A 17,849-nucleotide genomic window follows, 5' to 3' on the forward strand; every position below is an offset into this window, starting at 1 on the left:
CTTTTCTTCTTTGAACATCCCTCTGCCACACCTTAGCTTTACTTATCAAATGAATGTTGTTGTTTTACTTTTTCAGAAGGATGAACATTATATGTTACTTAATAAGCAGACTACTGCACATTCTGATCATATTCAACATCATATTTTGATTCAATCAATTCAGGAGATTTATATTTGACACTGACAACCTGCTGCTAGTACTTTACTCACCAATATATGCCCTCTGATATTGAAATATTTAAAGAATATTTTATTATTAAACATCTTTTAAAGTAGACAGGGTATTGGTTTAACACCTTAATACATACATATATAAAAATATATAAGTTTCTATGTCTACGCATATTTCTATTTCATCCATCATTCTAATCATCTTACCGATTCTACGACTTTGACCATCATATACATGGCTGTTAGCATGGTGATCAACATCTTGACCTCTGTTTCTTTAGCGCCTATTGATCCTTAATGATTTCCTCAGTTTTCGATTGTTTCCTCGCTCCGGTTGGAGGAAAGATAAGTCCACACAGGAACAGGTCCAAGCAATCACGAATAAAACGAACAGCTGCGCACAGCGTTTGGTATGTACACTCACATAAGTTTCTCAGGTACACACAAACAAGTTCTCATCAAAACACACAAACCATGTGCACACGTCTGTCTCTGACACACGAGGGTAAGACTGCTAAAGAGCTTTGTAGGACAGAAATAGAGAAGCAGTAATCTTTTCCTTTGCACAGGACTTACCCTTCAGGTGTGGTTCCACCTCTCCAGCAGTTGAAGCAGATCAGGTTTTATTCGACATGTTGGATAAAACAAAAAGAGAGAATAAACCTAAATGATCATTTCTTTGCAAATAATTGAATTTTTACCACCATTTCTAAGTCTTTTATGTTCATTATAGCTCATGTGTTACACTAGTGTCACTCAGGGAGAAGCTCCCAAACAAACTGACATTTTGCATAAAGTCGTACTAATACTAATCACATATTTATAAGCTCTGACTAATGAATTTAATAATGGTTAATACATCATTTATACATGCTTTATAGGTCTGTTATACTCCATTAACAAGAACACATCTGGGTTGGCCTTTGTGGTATAGTCCCTGGTATTTCCTTTTTTTTACTAGTAATAATGCTGTTATAAATGCTGGAAATCATTATTAAATGCTTAATACATTTTTAATAAATGCATTTTGTCATCTGAACCTGCTCCAAAAGAAAATGAATAAGTCCAAACCCCTGTTTAAGATTATTAAGATGGTAAAAGAGTTATGCAACTGATTTCTAGGTAAAGGGGTGAGGCTTTCTAGGAATAAATGTCAGGGTGAATATGCAGACTAACTATGTTATTATTTGTAGTAATCAGATATACTTATATCTCAGAGATCACACACGAATAAGGGTTTGTCTGCGTCATTGTCCGGGGCCTTGCCACTGAACCCTGCTGGCTGATGATAATCCTTTGTGTGGGCTCTACACTGTGAAACCCAGACACTGCCTGCTGTTATCTCAGTATCAAGTCTGTCATTAAAGATGTTTTAGATAATAAGTAATGGCACATGTTAACTGATGCCTACGTTTTCCTTCATGTGTGCTTTGAGTCTGAGTGCGGGTGTTTTGTGCTTTCTGAATTAGATGGAAGGACGGGAATGTGTCTTATCACTGAACAGACTGGTATAAGAGCTCTTGTGACAGAGAGACTCAAGCACTTGGTGACAGATACAATGTGAAGGATAATCGATTTAACACGTGCTTGTATGAGGAGAAATAGGTAAGCATATTATGATTTCAGTACAAATTCTAACAATGAACACGGGTATTACATATATTGTGCAATTAGTGATGAGAAATGGTACATAAAACAGCATACTTGTTGCATAAGGATACATTTTTGTTTGTGCAGATAGTGCACATCCAACACTATTTCTAAGCCAAGTTGAGGATAGCAGATTCAGTAATGCATGCAAGCTAGTTTTATGTAACAGGCAATGTTCCTCTTTTTTCTTTTTTTTTTTGGAAGTAATATTCATCAATTATTCTATATATATTTTACCTAAACAGTCACATTCATATCTCCTGTCATTTAACAAATGGTTTTTATGTGAGTGTTTCCATTTTGCTACTTAGTACTTTACTCCACTACATTTAAGCAGAAAATTTAAATTACATTTAAATGACATCTATCTGACAGCTGAAGAAAAAAAGAAATGTTTTAGAATAAATCAGTGGTTTTCATAATTTTGTTACCTTCAATCTCTCCAAGTAGTTGGTGCTCCTTGTCATGTTTTAGATGTCAAACATGAATGTTGGACCAAAGAGATATTTACAACAGTTGCATAACCTTTCAATAACAAGGTGTGGCCACTTCTCACAATTGGAAAGTAGCCAAAACTAAGCTAAACTTAAAGAGCTGTGAGCTTTAAGCTAGTAAGTGGTAAAACTAGGGATAGTGAGCGCAATGTTGAGCTGTCAGTGATGTGTTTTCCCACAGCAGCAGACCACGTTCTGCCTGACATGTATCAGGTTTTATTGTGATAGTCAAAATGAAAGAGACGAGAGTCTTGCTTCAGTGAAGCATTTCAGAAAGATTAAAGACAGGACAAGCCAGTCTCCTCTGTACTTTCCACAATAAGCTCAAGACAGCAGTCTACAACATATTCTCATCTGTTGTAAGCATGACAACAGAGGTTTTCATATTTGCAGGTACATGTGATGTTAGTGTTATAAGGCCAGAGAAGATTGTGGGTAATTTTGACTGTGTTGTGCTGCCTCTTGCATGCCAATAATGTTTATGTTATGAATTTTAATCAGGTTTCCAATCAACACTCAACATTGTTAGTGGCTGACCAGAGAAGAAAAAAACAGAGACGAGAGACACTCAGCGGGATTTAACATGTCAGTCAAGCTTCCTAAGAGGCTGAGCAGCAAAAAGAAAAGTATGTTCCTTTTTCTTTTATTTGAAAAGGCTTGGGACATGTTTCATTTTGAAATAACTTTTTTCAAGTTTCCGGAATATGTTGTGGATGTTATATTGGTTTTTAAAGAAGCTGTAGATGTCTTAAAGGCTACATTCTCAAAAGATATTAGATCAGATATAGATAATATTTAATGATAACCTAACAGTTTTGAAGAAAGCAGTAAGCAAGTATGATAATTCTGTTTTTGGCATATTTTCTCTACATATCTGCTTTACATTCAGTAAATGCTTTGACTAATATGTGTATACGATCACCAAGATTAAATAACTTGGTTAGCTGTCAAATTAAATTTTGGAAGGAAGGCAGAAATTCATTTAGGCCGATCACTGCAGTGGCCGCCTGTGACTGATCTGGCTTTGGAGAGAAAATTAGATAAAACCCGTAGGCCAGGGATCCACTTGGATAAAAGCACAGCATTGTTGGATGTTTTAATGTGTTCCATCATTAATGATAATTGGTTTGGTGGCACAACTGGATGGATTAAGGGGAACATTGCTATTTTGTTTACAGGTATAACTGAGACCCTGAGCTAAAATTCAACGGCCAATCAGCTACAAGGATTTCTGTTAAAAAAAGTTAATGCTCTTTGTTATATATAATAACAGTTTGTATGTAACATTAACAAATTAAGAGAAATACCATTGATAGTTCATTAATTTGAATTAAAGTACAAGTCTATATTCAAACATATAGACATATACACAATTGTTTTCAGACACATTCCTCTTTATTGAAATTCTTTGGAATCTTTTCTTGATTATAAATCTAATTTTAAATTTAACTGGATAAAACTAAATGACCATGTAAGATTAAAAAGTTTAAAACTGTTGCTAATCCACAACCTAAATAATGTCATGGTGTAATAATAAATAATTATAATGTAATGTAATAATGTTTCAAACCAGAACCCCCAAAGGACAATGCCCAGGCTGAGGTCCTGAATAAGCTGGGCCTGGAGGCCTTCTCAACTACACCTCTAGACCCACCATCTATGTTGGACATCAGCACTTGGACTCTAAAGAAACAAGAACCTCTGGAGCCCAAGAATCTACCATATGCTTTCCTCCAACGTCTTTGGCTACTTAGCCCAGATGCCCGGAGTCCAATGACAACAAAATGTAATGTAAACAATGACAACAAATTACCTGAGGAGATGATCAGTGGTAGTGGAGAAAGCCAGTGTGCCATTAACCCCCTTGATCTAGTTACAGCTGTCTTTATGTCTGCAAACACATTCCTTCAGCAGGAGATTACCATGCATATGATGCAATGCCAGTTTGCTGTGCCCCTGGTCCTTCCAGACAGAGATCCAGAAAAACCCAATCACTTCCTTATTTGGCCTTTGAGAGGTGTTGTGAGTCAATGGAGGTCTCATTTTCCAGATAGGAACAGGGAGGTCCATGAGGGAAATTTAGCAAGTACATACATGCCAATGGTTTCCTGTGTGAAGCTTGGCCGCTGTGGTGTTTCCAAGTCACAGGTGCTAAACAATGTTATAAATGGACTAGGATCTCCCAGTGAAACATTTCTCCACAGGGGGATGGATGGCGGACAGCTGCCCCGAAGACTCTCCAATGGCCTGGTAGAGATCGGATGGTATCTACCCACTGGAGACAATGCCAGAGATATTTTCCCTGTTCCCGTAGTCATCTCTAACCTACGTGGTGATGCCAATACACATGAAAAAATCCTCTGGTTTCTATGTCAAACATCCTCTGCTGTGGTTGTTTTCTGTGGGGATCTTAGAGAGAAAGAAAAACTACTTCTTTCTTCCTGCAAAGATATGGCAAGCAAGCTCATACTGATTGACGTATCAGAGATGGAGAACAATGAAAACAGAGTTGTGGGGTTTGTTAATCCAACCCTTGAAGAAGACATTGGACTTCCTGGAGGATCAGTACTGCAAGGGGGGACTTTGAGTGCAGAGGAACTGGCTAACAGGCTATGTGACATCCTGAAAGATCTCTTACCAGACCTGAAACTTGTCACACTTGAGGGAGCAGCAAAACTAGCAGAGGAGCTAGGGCTTAATGTGGATGAAGGGGCAGTCTTTAAAAAGGCAATGGCCACAGTGGAGGAATTATTAAAAGGTTTAGACGAGGGATCTGCTCAGTTTAGAGAGAAACAACTTCCTTTACAGGGACATCTGTGGAGCAAACTGGCTGAAATTGAAAAGGAAGAGAGAAAGAAAAAAGAAATCAACAACCAACTACAAAAAGAAAAGAAAGACATCTTGGCAGAGTTGAGAAGCTACAAAATGACTCCAGCAATGAAGATATTCACCAATGCACTTTTCACAACAGATAAAGTCGAGAGGGCTTGTTTTCTTAGTTGGATGAAGCTGAAGCTTCAGCTGATGCAAACTGAAAAGCCAGACAGTCTACAAAATCTACTCACAAGCCTGCAAAGAAAAAAGAATGACTGCATGCCCAACTTGTCTGATGAGCTCGAAAATGGGAACAATGATGACCTAGGGGACAGTGATAGCTTCTGCACAGAGTCAACGTTTGAAGAAGAACAAACTGAAGAGCAGACAAGAGAGAACAATGACATGCTTAATGGTTCTAATGAGCTCGAAAATGGAAACAATGATGACCTAGGGGACAGTGATAGCTTCTGCACAGAGTCAACGTTTGAAGAAGAACAAACTGAAGAGTGGACAAGAGAGAACAATGACATGCTTAATGGTTCTAATGAGCTTCAAAATGGAGCCAACGGCCACCGAGGGGACTGTGATACCTGTTGCTCAGAGTCAACATCTGAAGAAGAACAAACTGAAGAGCAGCCTGTAAATACTGAACTTCAAGTTCCTGAACAACAATTTGAGACTGGCCAGAAATTAGAGCATATTGTGCAATCCACACATGAAGTCATAGACCAGCGGTTTTACATGGCATCCAATGAAAAAGAGATTCAAGGTAAAGAATTGATTGAAAACAATGTGGGTTTTGAAGGAAGCAATTCAGATCCAGTCTATGTTGGCCAAAATGGTCATTTGAAGTCTGGAGAAAATGGAACCTTGAGCAACCAACACCAAGATGAACCAGAGCTGACGCTAGCTGAATCAGATTTGACGTCTTCTGTCCAACAAACATGCCAGGATGTTTCCTTTGAACATCAGGTAGCCCCATGCTCACAGCCTCTTGAACCCTCACTGGGGCTTGAGCACTTCTTGCGTGAGATGAGCTTGATTTTTGAGTTAACACACATCAGCCCCGGCAGTGGAAGCCAAAATGTGTTGCGTCTCCCTAGCATAGCCACAGAGCTTCTTTTCTATGGGATTCCACTTGAACTTATGGATGGAGATGCCTCAAACATCCCCATCCACTGGCTGAGCTGTGTCTTTGCCAAGCTTGGACACCGTCTACCTCAAGAAAGGAGCAGGACCCGAGTGCTTACAAACCTTGGAGTGCATAATTCTATGAACGCTGAGGTTCTTTCTGCATTATTTGGAGTGAAATTTCCTGAAGGAAGGAAAAGATCCACCAGAGGGCTGTACATGGTTGCCCTATGTCTCCCAGATGAACTTAAAAAGGACATGGAATGTGATTTTCTGTTGTTAATTGATGTTGAAGGTCTCTGCTCAGACAATCAAAGAAACACTCTGATCCATGACAATGAGATGGCAACTGTTGCAACAGGATTGAGTGATGTTTTAATGCACAACATCTCTTCACATGCGGGTACTGAATTTGAAACTGACTTCACTGTCATAGCCAGTGCTCTCCTACGCATCAAAGAATGTGGCTCCATGCCCATTTGCCAACTCCTGGCCCAGGATGAAGACATTAGCTGCCTATTACAAGCCTCACAGTTAAAGCATGTAACTGATGTGCTTCAGACTAAGACTGCAAAGACCACACGCTGCATAACCTGTGTCAAAGGGCCTTGGAACAATATGTCCCTCTCTGAACCAGTTGATCTGCAGTATACTAAAGCTGTGTTAAAGCTTAAGAAAAACCTGTTTGGGGCACTGAAGAAGTGTGCAGCAAAGTCTGAAGCCACAGGTCTGCCTGGAATTATGAGCCGTTTGTGTGCTGTTTGGGATGCAGTGAGAGCAGACTCATACTCCATTGAGCTGCAAAATACTGACATAGCGTTAGCGTTCTCTTTATTTTGCACAGAACATTCCGAAATAGAGGATCGTTTCCTGGAGCACATAGAAAGCTGGCTTGTGGGGGCAACAGAGAAGATCTTTGCCCCAAAGGCAAACGCTCTAGATGCTGCAATCCAAAATAATCTTCTGAGCGAGCTGAAGGATGAAGCCAGGAAAGAAGTCAAAACAGAGGTGGACAAACTCAGGTCAAAAGTAGAGGCATCTTTGAAAAAAGACAACTACCTTAAAATCAGTCCATGCAAGCCAGTCCTAATGAGCCATATGGATGACCTCCAGGAGCGAGTAACTGAAGAGATAATACAAAAACTGGACACAGTCAATGAGAGCCATTGTTCTTCCTCACAGCTGACAAATTTTGAGATCATACTCGAAAAAGAACAGGAATCCAAGCTACAAGCACTGATAAAGAACAGTAAGTCAACCAAAGTTCTCCTTCAAGATACAGAACTAGAAGAGGAGTTTGATGGTATGTGGAGCAAGATTTTGTCCAACTTTGACTTCAGGCCTTCAGAAAAAGATGATATTACGACAAGAGTGATTAATATTCTGAAGAAGAATCTACTCAGTCGTGGGCTCCGGAAACACATGAAAAAAGTTGAAGATATCCACCAAAACCAGCCATCTACCTTTTACGCTTATGATGAGCACTTTGGATACCGCAGCAGATTAAAGCACATTGATGACAACAACAGGCTACAGAGGTTGCAAGCTCAACAGCTAGCATGCAAAATCATAGAAGAGTACAATCAGTTTGTAGCAGATAAGTCGAGCTCCCACGTAGACTTCACTGACAGCTTCATCACAGAACAGTTAGAAAATGTTGAAAAAGCTTTGAAGGAAAAATCTATGGAAATTAGATCTGCTTTTGAAGTCGATCTGAAGGTATATCTTTGTAGAGCTGCATGCCAAGACTTCCAAAAACTACATGACTGCTACGCCAAGGACAAAGAGCTTTTGACATATATCACTGCAAACAAGAGTGTATACTTAGCAGAGTTTGTCTACCAGTTCAGGAAGAGAGACCAGTGTCAGAGGGCAGCTCAAGCATTCACCAGCATGGTACTCAAACCTACAGTGTTGGACTACATCTACAGACCTCTGGGGATGAGTATTGTAGAAGAGATCCGAGGTAAAGGCCAGCAGTATCGATCCCGACGTGCCTTCCACCATAGCTTGTTGGAAGAACTGATAAAGGAGGACAGCTTTGAAAGCTTCCTGGAATATTTGCATTCATATGACAACTTCAGTATGAGGAAGATCAAGGAGACTGTGGACAATCACCTGTCTGAAACAACCAACTTGGATATTTTGCGGCAAAAGAGACTTGGAGACATTGTAGGAAAGATTGTGGCAGCAGTGAGTGAAACAGCAGAAGGTACCAATGGAGTGCTAAGTGATTCAAAGCCACTGCTGGAGAGGGTGTGCCTCACTTTAGAGAGAGATAGCAATGTAGATGTCACCAGGGCCTCCCTCGATGGACCACTCTTCAGTATCTCCACAGAATGGGATCGCTTTATCACATGTCTAATGGAGTTGCTGGCAGCAATGCGACTGGACCTAGCCCAGGAGTTCTCCCAAAATGTGGATATCACTCAACTACTTCAGTGCCTTCCAATTCAACCCCAAGACTACCTTTTTAACAGACTTAGAGGCTGTGACAAACATTGTCCTCTCTGTGGAGCCCCCTGTGAGTTGGAAGAGATGGGGCATACGGTTCACGAGGCAGTACTCCACAGGCCCAAAGGTATGTGGCCCAATGACTCCTGTTCTCTGCCTGGCATCAGCTGTCCTGAAAGCATGACCGAGGACAACCCAGACCAGAGCACAGACACACACGACATGTCTGTGCCATGCACCCACCTCCACTCCCTCTACCCAGACTGGAGCATCTCTCCAGAGCATCCGGACAGCCAGATGCCCAGTGCTTACTGGAGGTAATGTGTGGTTTATTAAGGCTTAAATATCATTGGTTGTAATTCTAATTATTATTCTTACACAATCTGTATGTTTTACACCAGTATTTTTTGTATGCAAATGTTCCTGAAAATAGCTATATGTTCTTTAATTTACAGGTATGTGTTGGCGAGGTTCAATGAGAAGTTTGCAGAGAAATATGAGCGAGAGCCAGCAAAGATCCCTGACAAGTGGAAGATGATAACTGTGGAGGAGGCACGGGATAGTCTGAATGAGGCCTTCCTCTCTGGACAGTACTAATATAAGGACTGCCCTGTGCTGGATGCTGTCTTATAACACATGGACATTTTATTGATCTAGTCCAGGTTTTATCTGGTTTAGAAGTTGTTTGCAATTATTAAGGGTGTTGATGATCATGGTAACAATGAACAGAAATTTAATCAAGCGGACCATTTATTCTGTTATGTGCCATAGTGTTGTGTGTGTGTGTGTTTCTTTCTGTGCTTTCCTGTGTGTCTGTGCCCTGTCTGTTTGCAGGTACCGGTCTCCCCTGACTTACAGCAGCTGTGAGTGATTGATCACAGTTATTTCCACTGACTAATCAGGACCTCGAGCGTAAAAACCTGGAGGAGTGAAAGGGCGGCACCTGGGGAGACCCAGGATAGAGCAGAAAGAATACACACATACACACAACAGTGCACATTGAAAACACTGTTTTCATAAGTGATTTGCCTTTTCTTTTTTTTAACAAGATAGTGTGCTTTCTGTACAAATATATTGTAAATGTTGACTTCTTATCTCATGAAAATGTATATTAAATGGCATTCAAAATCAAAGACAAAAAGCTGTCATAAAAATAGGTTTAAACCTTTCACATTCATTTTTAAATGACAGTAGTATTGGGATTAAGATTAGAGGAGAAATATGAAATCAATCAGAATCAATACATGAAATGTCTTGTCTTTTTTTCTTACCATATATCCAGCAGTGATTTACACTATGTCAGGGCCACATGTTTTGTGTTTTGATATATATATACATTCATAATTGTTAACCTTTTGTTTTATATGCAGACATGGGTCACATGTTGTGATGCCACATTTTAACTACAATGATGTTACAACATTTAAGTGAATAAAAAAAGTGAAAGTATTAAAATGACAGAAAAACTATTTTGCAAAGTATTTTTTCCCTCTCTGCTTAATTTGAACTCAAACTGTCATACCTGCAAAAAATGTAACATTTCATACCAGGGAAGACTATGATAGGATTTATGTGTTCTGTAGATTTTTCAAATTCTTTCAAATATCATGTGCATTAATTTAGTCCTCATTGCTAGCAAAGCTGAAATCAGATTAGGATTATTTTATCTTGTGTGTGGTGGTAGCAAAACTTTGCAAATATGATATGTCCCCACTTTGTCACATCAGATACAGTTTACAAAGTCTTCTTGTACAGTATGAGCACAGACAGGATCTTAATGTGTTTCAACTTGACCACTCTCCACTGTGGAACCATGCACTGAGGGTATGCATGTCCTTGTCTAGCCACTTAAGACAAACATCTTATGGTGTATACAGCTTATTGAGCCTACTAAGTATCAATGAAAAAAGGAGATAAAGAATAAATGTAGCCATAGGAGTCAAGTGGTGAAATCCACAAGAGGGCAATGTGGGATGGAGCAATCCTGGTATGATGTAGTTCAATGTGCTTACTATTCATCTATCAATTCATCTGTCCATACAGGACATTTTTATTCAGTTAACATCTTAAACTAAGTAAACTAATGCACCAGCAAAGACATATATATATACTCATGTATATTATTCCTGTTAAAACTGCCTTTTTGGAAGACATTGACAAGCGGTAAAGACATTGACAATGACAGTGGCGGTGAGAGTGACCGTGACTGGACAAATCCCTTCAGACAGGTCACACCCTGACAGTAAAGGTCACCTCTGGTCTTTAGCTTGGATTCTGTACAACCATGTGACAACAAGGATCTCAGGCTGTATGAAGGGGTGCAAAGGTTTAAAAGCTCAATAGTAGCAACAACTAAGACTCTGAGTCAGATGATGAAGTGCTTTTACAGGATGTAATCATATACAATAAAATACATGGTCTTTTTATTATTATTATTATTATTATTGTTTTTACATAGCCTGTAACAGCATATTGGTACAATCTAATTCAAAACACACTCTGACTGAATAGATTAAAAGCTGCACTGAGACGATGAAGTGAACGTGACAAAGGTTAACATCAGGTAGTTGCTGTTTTTCATCTGGTTAGACATCATGCTCAAACTCTTTTCTCCAGACAAATTATTTATGAGACAAATCTTAACATTTAACTTCGACCATGTTTTTAGGTTTATTTTCCAGCAAATGACCTCCTCTGGGTATGTCTGTTTTGATGAATGATCACAGTATGAGCCATTCTGCCTTGCAGCCAAATGAAGAAAAAGCTTTACCCACAGCATGCCCTGAGCAGTAGATATCCAGACTACCATATTATTTCCATCATACCCAGCAGATCGATTGAGCCCACTGCTCTGTTTTCTAGACAAACAAAGAGTTCGATGTGAGATAAATGTGTCATATCTACCATGGTCCATAAGGAAAAAGGAATAAGGCTGTACTATAAGATTTAGTCAGGAGGATATTTAATTGCTGGCGATGTTAGTGTGGCACATGATAAGCAGGGGTACTGTTTATCTGTTTTCACCTACAGTGTCAGAGTTCAGATAACAGAGTAAAAACTTGTTTTATGGTCAGTACAAATCCAAAAGGGGTGAGGCAGGAGGGATGCAGGTGAACTGTAGATTTAATAGGGCAGATATCTGGCAATAGGTTCAGGCAGGTGAAAAGGTTAAAACACCTACAGCAGAATATAATCTGTTGCCCTTGTATATAGTACGGCTGAGTGAAATTGAGGTCGCAGTATTTACTGGAAAATCTCACCAAATCTACAAGAATCTTGCAGGAAATTAGATTTTTAGGAAGTGTGTGCATGTGTGTTCCCATACTGAAGGCTGTTGTACTGAAACAAAGACACATTCTGCAAACCCCATTAATGCTACCACACAACTGCCATAGCTGAATGCTCAAGTATGACCTTAAAAACCATTATATAATATTCTACACTCTTTAGAGTAACACAGTCTAATACAACAATCCTGCAATAAATACTCCCCCTAATGAAGATTATAATGTTCAGTTTTTGTTGAAACAGTTTAACAGAGGGTTTGTTTCTGGATAGGAAACCTATGACACAATTCACACAAGTCTATTTGCAACAAGCAGCAAGAAAATTAACAGCAGCTTTGCAAAGCTGTTGTTTCAAAGCTGTTGTTTCAAGTGGGAGCCGGTGGTTATTTTGACTTGCAGTTTGCAACACCTCTCAGCCACAAATGTTTGCACGTTGGGGGAGACTGAGGTGAGAGAGAAAGCAAAAATCACCATGACGTATAAGTGCAGGTCAAAAGTGCATGTCACTCCTCTTGAGCTCTGCTTGTGAATGAGATTGCATCTGTGCTGTCCTGTGTCAATACTTCGGGAAACATTTAAAGTAGAACTCTGCAGTACTATAGTCTGTCACTCGGACACCTCAAATCTGTTCAAAAATGACATCAATAGCAGGCCCAATTTCTTTAAAAGATGTTAAGAGCTATGACAGATTTTCACTTACCCACTGTCACAAATAGCCAGCCCAGCCAGCAACAGTCACCACACGCTGCTGTGACATACAGCTTTAACCTTTTCAGCCTGGCAAGTGGGAGTGAACAGACTCAGTGATTATATAACAGCGTTTATCAATCTGAGAATAGCAAGATATAAGTACCCACCAGCTGATTTTTTATTACAAACCGAAATGAATGTGAAACCAACAGCTGCCTGAAAGGTGGAAAAAAAAAACTCATTCAGAAACATTGCTGTAAAGTACAGACAGTGGTTATACTAAGAAGGGACAAAATACAGAGAAACACTTGTATGACGCACATTGCAACATGATATATTGTAACTGTTTTTAAGAAATGATTTAATGGATAATGTAACTTGTGGCAGAATGAGTCACCAGCCTATGGGAGATACTGCTGAGTAAGAAGTGTTTCCTGAAATAGAAAACACATCTTTTAAGAAGTACATGTACTCTAGCTATGATGTACCCTGTGTGTCAAAATGTTCTCGCATCAAGGCACATATTTAAAAAGGTCAAGGCATATTTAACACATGCTATCATATCTGAAATGTCAGATTATTTTAAACTGAAAAATGTCAGAGAAAATGTGTAATGCCTACTATGCCACAAGGAAGCAACAGCTCCTTTTAACACGACCAATATGATAAAGGCCATGGGTCCTGTGAATCAGAGATCTGCTAGTCAGCTTCAGGACCACAGCCACAAGAACAAACAGCAGCAAAGTGCCTGAACTAACAGATGCATTTGAAACCACAATAGCTCTCAAACACAATCTAGCTACGTCCAGCTCGTTTTGTCTGGCAGCTCACGTCTCACTCTGTCCCCAGCTGGCTCCAGTACTGACTTGTAGCAGCAGGCAGCAGCATTAATTCATAGTTCATAAGCTATGAGTAGAAATAATGGAGGACAAATATTCCCATGAGGTTATCTGAAAATCGACAATTATTCACATTTTAGTCAGACGGGGAAATGTGTGCGTCATTGGTGCTGTAGCACAGATGCAATTCTGAACAATCGTACAATAATTGTGAAACTTCTGCAATCTGGACTGTATGTGTGTTTATCGTTGAATAGCGATAGAAGGCGTTTCTTATTCTGACTGTGGTAAAGGTCTGCGTACTGTGTGTACCGCTCTGCTGCTTACCACAGGCAGTGGAAAGCCACACTACAAATGAATCAGCCAATGAGAGAGAAAACGACTGTGGCTATGTCTTGGCGGCAAGGACAGGTGAACTTTTCACATCACAGTCTTACTTTAGGGATTAGTATGGCATCTAAGCAGAAGATTAAGATAAACTGACACAATATCTGTAGTTCTCTTGAACAGCTCACTTGTAAATATAAGTCTCTATTTGGTCTTTGCTTCCCTCTGTTCACATTAAAACACTTGTATGTCCTTTGTTATTATTTTCAATTAAGTCTCTGAATACCTATCCTGCTTTATTGTCACTTAAAGGGCTAAAATCAATAGAGGTATCCTCTGTTTCTGCTCTACACTAAAAGCATCATCTCTCTGCTTTCATTTCAACCACTAATTCTCTAAATAGTTCGCTCTCTGCCTCATCTCCTTTATCGCAGTCATCTCAGAGTTTCCTTCCTGGCGTGACTCGTCTGCGTATGCAGGTCAGAGCTGAGATGAGTTGAGAAGTCAAGCTAATCTGTCATGACTGTTTGTTACTACAGGTGTCCTCATGGGATGCTGGATAAAAACTAGACAGATATTATGACATTTAGGAAGACAGATGTGCTGTGCGGCTACACCCTCAAAACATCAGCGATCAGTACGAATCAAGATCAAAAACTCTACGTACCGTGAAATAACCTTTTGTAACTGTAAGAAGAAGCTTCTCTCAAAAGTGCGTCACACTTCCTCTCTTCTGTTTAATGCTATTTCATAATACATTTGTGTTTCACATTTCTTCATTCACTTTGTAAGATTAGTTAAACATGCATGTCACCCCCCTCTGTCTATCTGCTTTCTTGTCCATCTGTGACTGTCCTATCAAATAAAGGCATAAACATCCAAAAAATAAATTAATAAAACTGTGATATCTAACATTTCCCAAGCAGCATGTAGCAGGGACCCTTATGACATTTCAAATGTCTGAGGTATTACCCGTTCCAAACAGTGAACAGCGAGATTTTTTTCTGATCCCCTCAGATGATTTGGCTGTTTCACAAATACTGAGCAAACATTAAAGAAAAGGCCAAAAACACTCTAAATTCATGGCAGACCTTTATTTTTTCTTCTTTTACGCCTTAAACACTTCAGGGTGCACTTAGTGTGGTAGCACTTGGAAGCTGTTGTGTTGTAATGTATACTGAGTTCAAACTTCACCACCCTTCTCCTCAAAACAGTAATAAAATGGACAAGATGCAGAGACTATTGAAAAATAAGTTGACCTTTAAAAGGAACGTTGATATGCTGAATAATAAAAAACAAGCAGTCTCATTGTCTGAGGAAGCTAGCCAAGATTCCACAGACTTTTACTCTTTCGTGTTTGTACTGGTATGCATCTCTTCACCCATTATCAGGGGTGAAAAGCACTCATCAGAAAAGACTATCAGAACTATAAAACAAACAGCTGATAAAGAAGGCACAATCCATCATTTAGGACAGTACTCACCCCTTGCCCGCTTGCTCCTGCTTCAGACAACCACAGAAAGATTCACTGCCTAACTGATAATACATTTTTGACCTTTTACTAATCTGTAGTTATGTGTGTCTCTTTCATCTGTCAGTCTCACCCTGTGTTGTTGCTGTTTCACCAGGACAGATTGCGATAAACTTATCATCATCATACCTTTTAAGCATATATGGTGAACGTGTTAACAGCTGCTTTACTCACGCATCCAGCTGTTACAAATGGATTCTGGCCACCTAGCAAGTGTAATCGTCACTCTCTTTTTGCTCAGTTTTGGGCTCTACCATATCCTGAGGGAGATATCTGGCTCATTACCTTGTAAATGATCCACTATGTCTACCAGCTAGTGTGTCTGTCTGCCGTTTGGTGCTGAGCAGGTAGTGTACCGAGGGTCTTCAGAGCTTTAACGTTGAAAACAGCTGCCAGCTGTGGTAGAAATGTGTATGAAATAACAGTTAAGACATGTGCCTCACGTCTAAACAATGAGCTGAAACTATAAAGCTCCATTAAAACCGAGAGGTGCTGCAGATTTTCTGTAGGTTCATGTACGAGTGACAAACACAGACTGTCCATCGGGAGAACTGTTTTTGACCTGAGAGCATAATCCATCATCACACAGGGATGGTTACGTGCGCATGTACATCAACACAGTCAGATGGTTAGTCAGTGCACTGAGTGCATGTGGTAGAGCAGTGTGACAGAAAATGGACAGCTTGGGAGAAAGAGTGAATGACAACTTGAGAAGGCAGGGCTGAGAGAGACAGCAGCGGAGCAATGGAGAAAAATGGGAGAAAGGTTCTGCTGATATAACGTTGTGCAAGCAAGATAACTTGAGAAGAAAAGCCTAAATGCAGGCACTACAAGAGGCAGAGCTTGTGCAGTCCAAAAATAGTTTAATAACACAATACAGAAGACTTACAGGGTGGTAAAAAAGTCCAAATGAAAAGGCAAAGGCAAAAAAAAAAAACCCAAAACAAAACACCAAGGTGCACATGGACTAAATACACAAGTGAAGACATGATAACAAGACTCAGATGAAAACTATTTGGGGACAGGTGAAACTAATGATGATCAAAACTAGCAGGAAGTAAAGTTACAGACGGGAGGAGAGGGAAAAATTACAAAATAAAACAGGAAACACTAAACAAAAAGAAAATTTGTTAACAGATTTATGTGTAGCATTCAGAAACCCCTTGTGTGAGTCATCCTGGGCATAGAAAAAGTTATATTCATGAACATTAGCTATTTAAGCTGAAGGCAACTGAGAAAGTCTTGGTTAATCAAGTTAAGCTAATTTTTTAATTTACGTTACTTATGGCACATTTAAATGGTCAACATAACAATGAAAAACCTGACGTTTTTGTGTATTCTACAGTATGTGTGATAACTATATTTTATAAATTTCTCATAAAGTTTTATTTTCAAAGACACTGAAATTAGTCCGTCTACTATCGTGTGGATGGGATCCATCTGGCTTGGATAATGAAACACACCCCTGATCATCAAACTTACTTAATCACTGAGGATTGCTGCATTACTCATCATTGTAAAAATCCAATTTCTTTACTACAGGTCTCAAAATTAAAAAGAAGAATTGTTAATGTACCCAAGGTATCCTTACAACGTGTGTATATGTGAACAATGAACTTTAAACAAGTAAGCAGGATGAAGTGTGAGTCGATGAAGATGCATTACTGAACAGAATAACACACAAAATAAATTTAATTCATGACTTTATTAAACAGAAAAAATAATGAAACATGTTGTTATATTTATGTATGCAAGACTATTAAAATCTCTAAAAGTAGAACGTGGACATATTTCTTCCCTCACAGTGCAGTTACAGTGTCTGCTATAACTGCTCAGGTAAAACTGAAAGTGCCCAGAGCAATAATGACAAACTACTGATACAGAAATCCCTCCTCCAGTGTCAAAAAAAAAAAAAGTCTCGACCAATTGTTTAGGGTTAATCTCATCATAAGAGGAGAGTTTATCCCTTCACTGACTTCCCTCACATAATAACTTGAGGCAGAACAAATAAAGTGCCAAATCATAATATTATTTAGACCCAATAATTCCCACCATGAGCAAGCACCTGCTGAGAGGAAAATAAGTTTAATGCCTTTCTAAGAGGCAGAAACCTTGAGCAGAACCAGGATCTGGGTGGGAGAACATCTGCCTCGACCTCGAAAAGAGAGGGGGAGAGAATGTACACTAGCAAAGTGCAAAGTTACACTTAGAGATGTAATAATAATAATGATAAATGGGGCAATAGGTGAATTGTGGTCGGATCCAGGCTCTACAGCTCAAGAGGCAGAAACACCTGCATGTATTAAAGTAATAAGAATGCATACACACGGAGAAGGAGAGGAGAAGAGGGGAGCTCAAAGCAGCAGTCTCTCTGCAGTTTAGGTTATAACATATATCTATGAATCAGCCAAGAAGGAGCTGCAGCATCTCACCTGAAAAAGGTCTAGCTTCTGGAGCC

At 39.4% G+C, this 17,849-nt stretch overlaps 1 protein-coding gene and 1 long non-coding RNA gene across 2 annotated transcripts; one reads left to right on the forward strand and one right to left on the reverse strand.

The window, feature by feature from the left end:
• Positions 1-882: 882 nt before the first annotated feature.
• On the forward strand, positions 883-9,760 carry gvin1l2 (GTPase, very large interferon inducible 1-like 2). Its single transcript, XM_010729610.3, has 4 exons — positions 883-1,776; positions 2,817-2,941; positions 3,889-9,034; positions 9,173-9,760. Exons 2-4 carry the CDS (start codon positions 2,899-2,901, stop codon positions 9,312-9,314), a joined length of 5,331 nt encoding a protein of 1,776 aa, XP_010727912.3. The 5' UTR covers positions 883-1,776; positions 2,817-2,898; the 3' UTR covers positions 9,315-9,760.
• Positions 9,761-11,180: 1,420 nt separating this feature from the next.
• Positions 11,181-12,904, reverse strand: LOC113746137 (uncharacterized). Its single transcript, XR_003462617.1, has 3 exons — positions 12,862-12,904; positions 12,705-12,781; positions 11,181-12,447 (listed from the first exon to the last, which is right to left on the reverse strand). It is a non-coding gene; the product is annotated as an uncharacterized LOC113746137 (long non-coding RNA).
• Positions 12,905-17,849: the final 4,945 nt, after the last annotated feature.

This window comes from Larimichthys crocea, chromosome VII, assembly GCF_000972845.2.
Source record: "Larimichthys crocea isolate SSNF chromosome VII, L_crocea_2.0, whole genome shotgun sequence".
Classification (NCBI taxonomy): Eukaryota; Metazoa; Chordata; class Actinopteri; family Sciaenidae; genus Larimichthys; species Larimichthys crocea.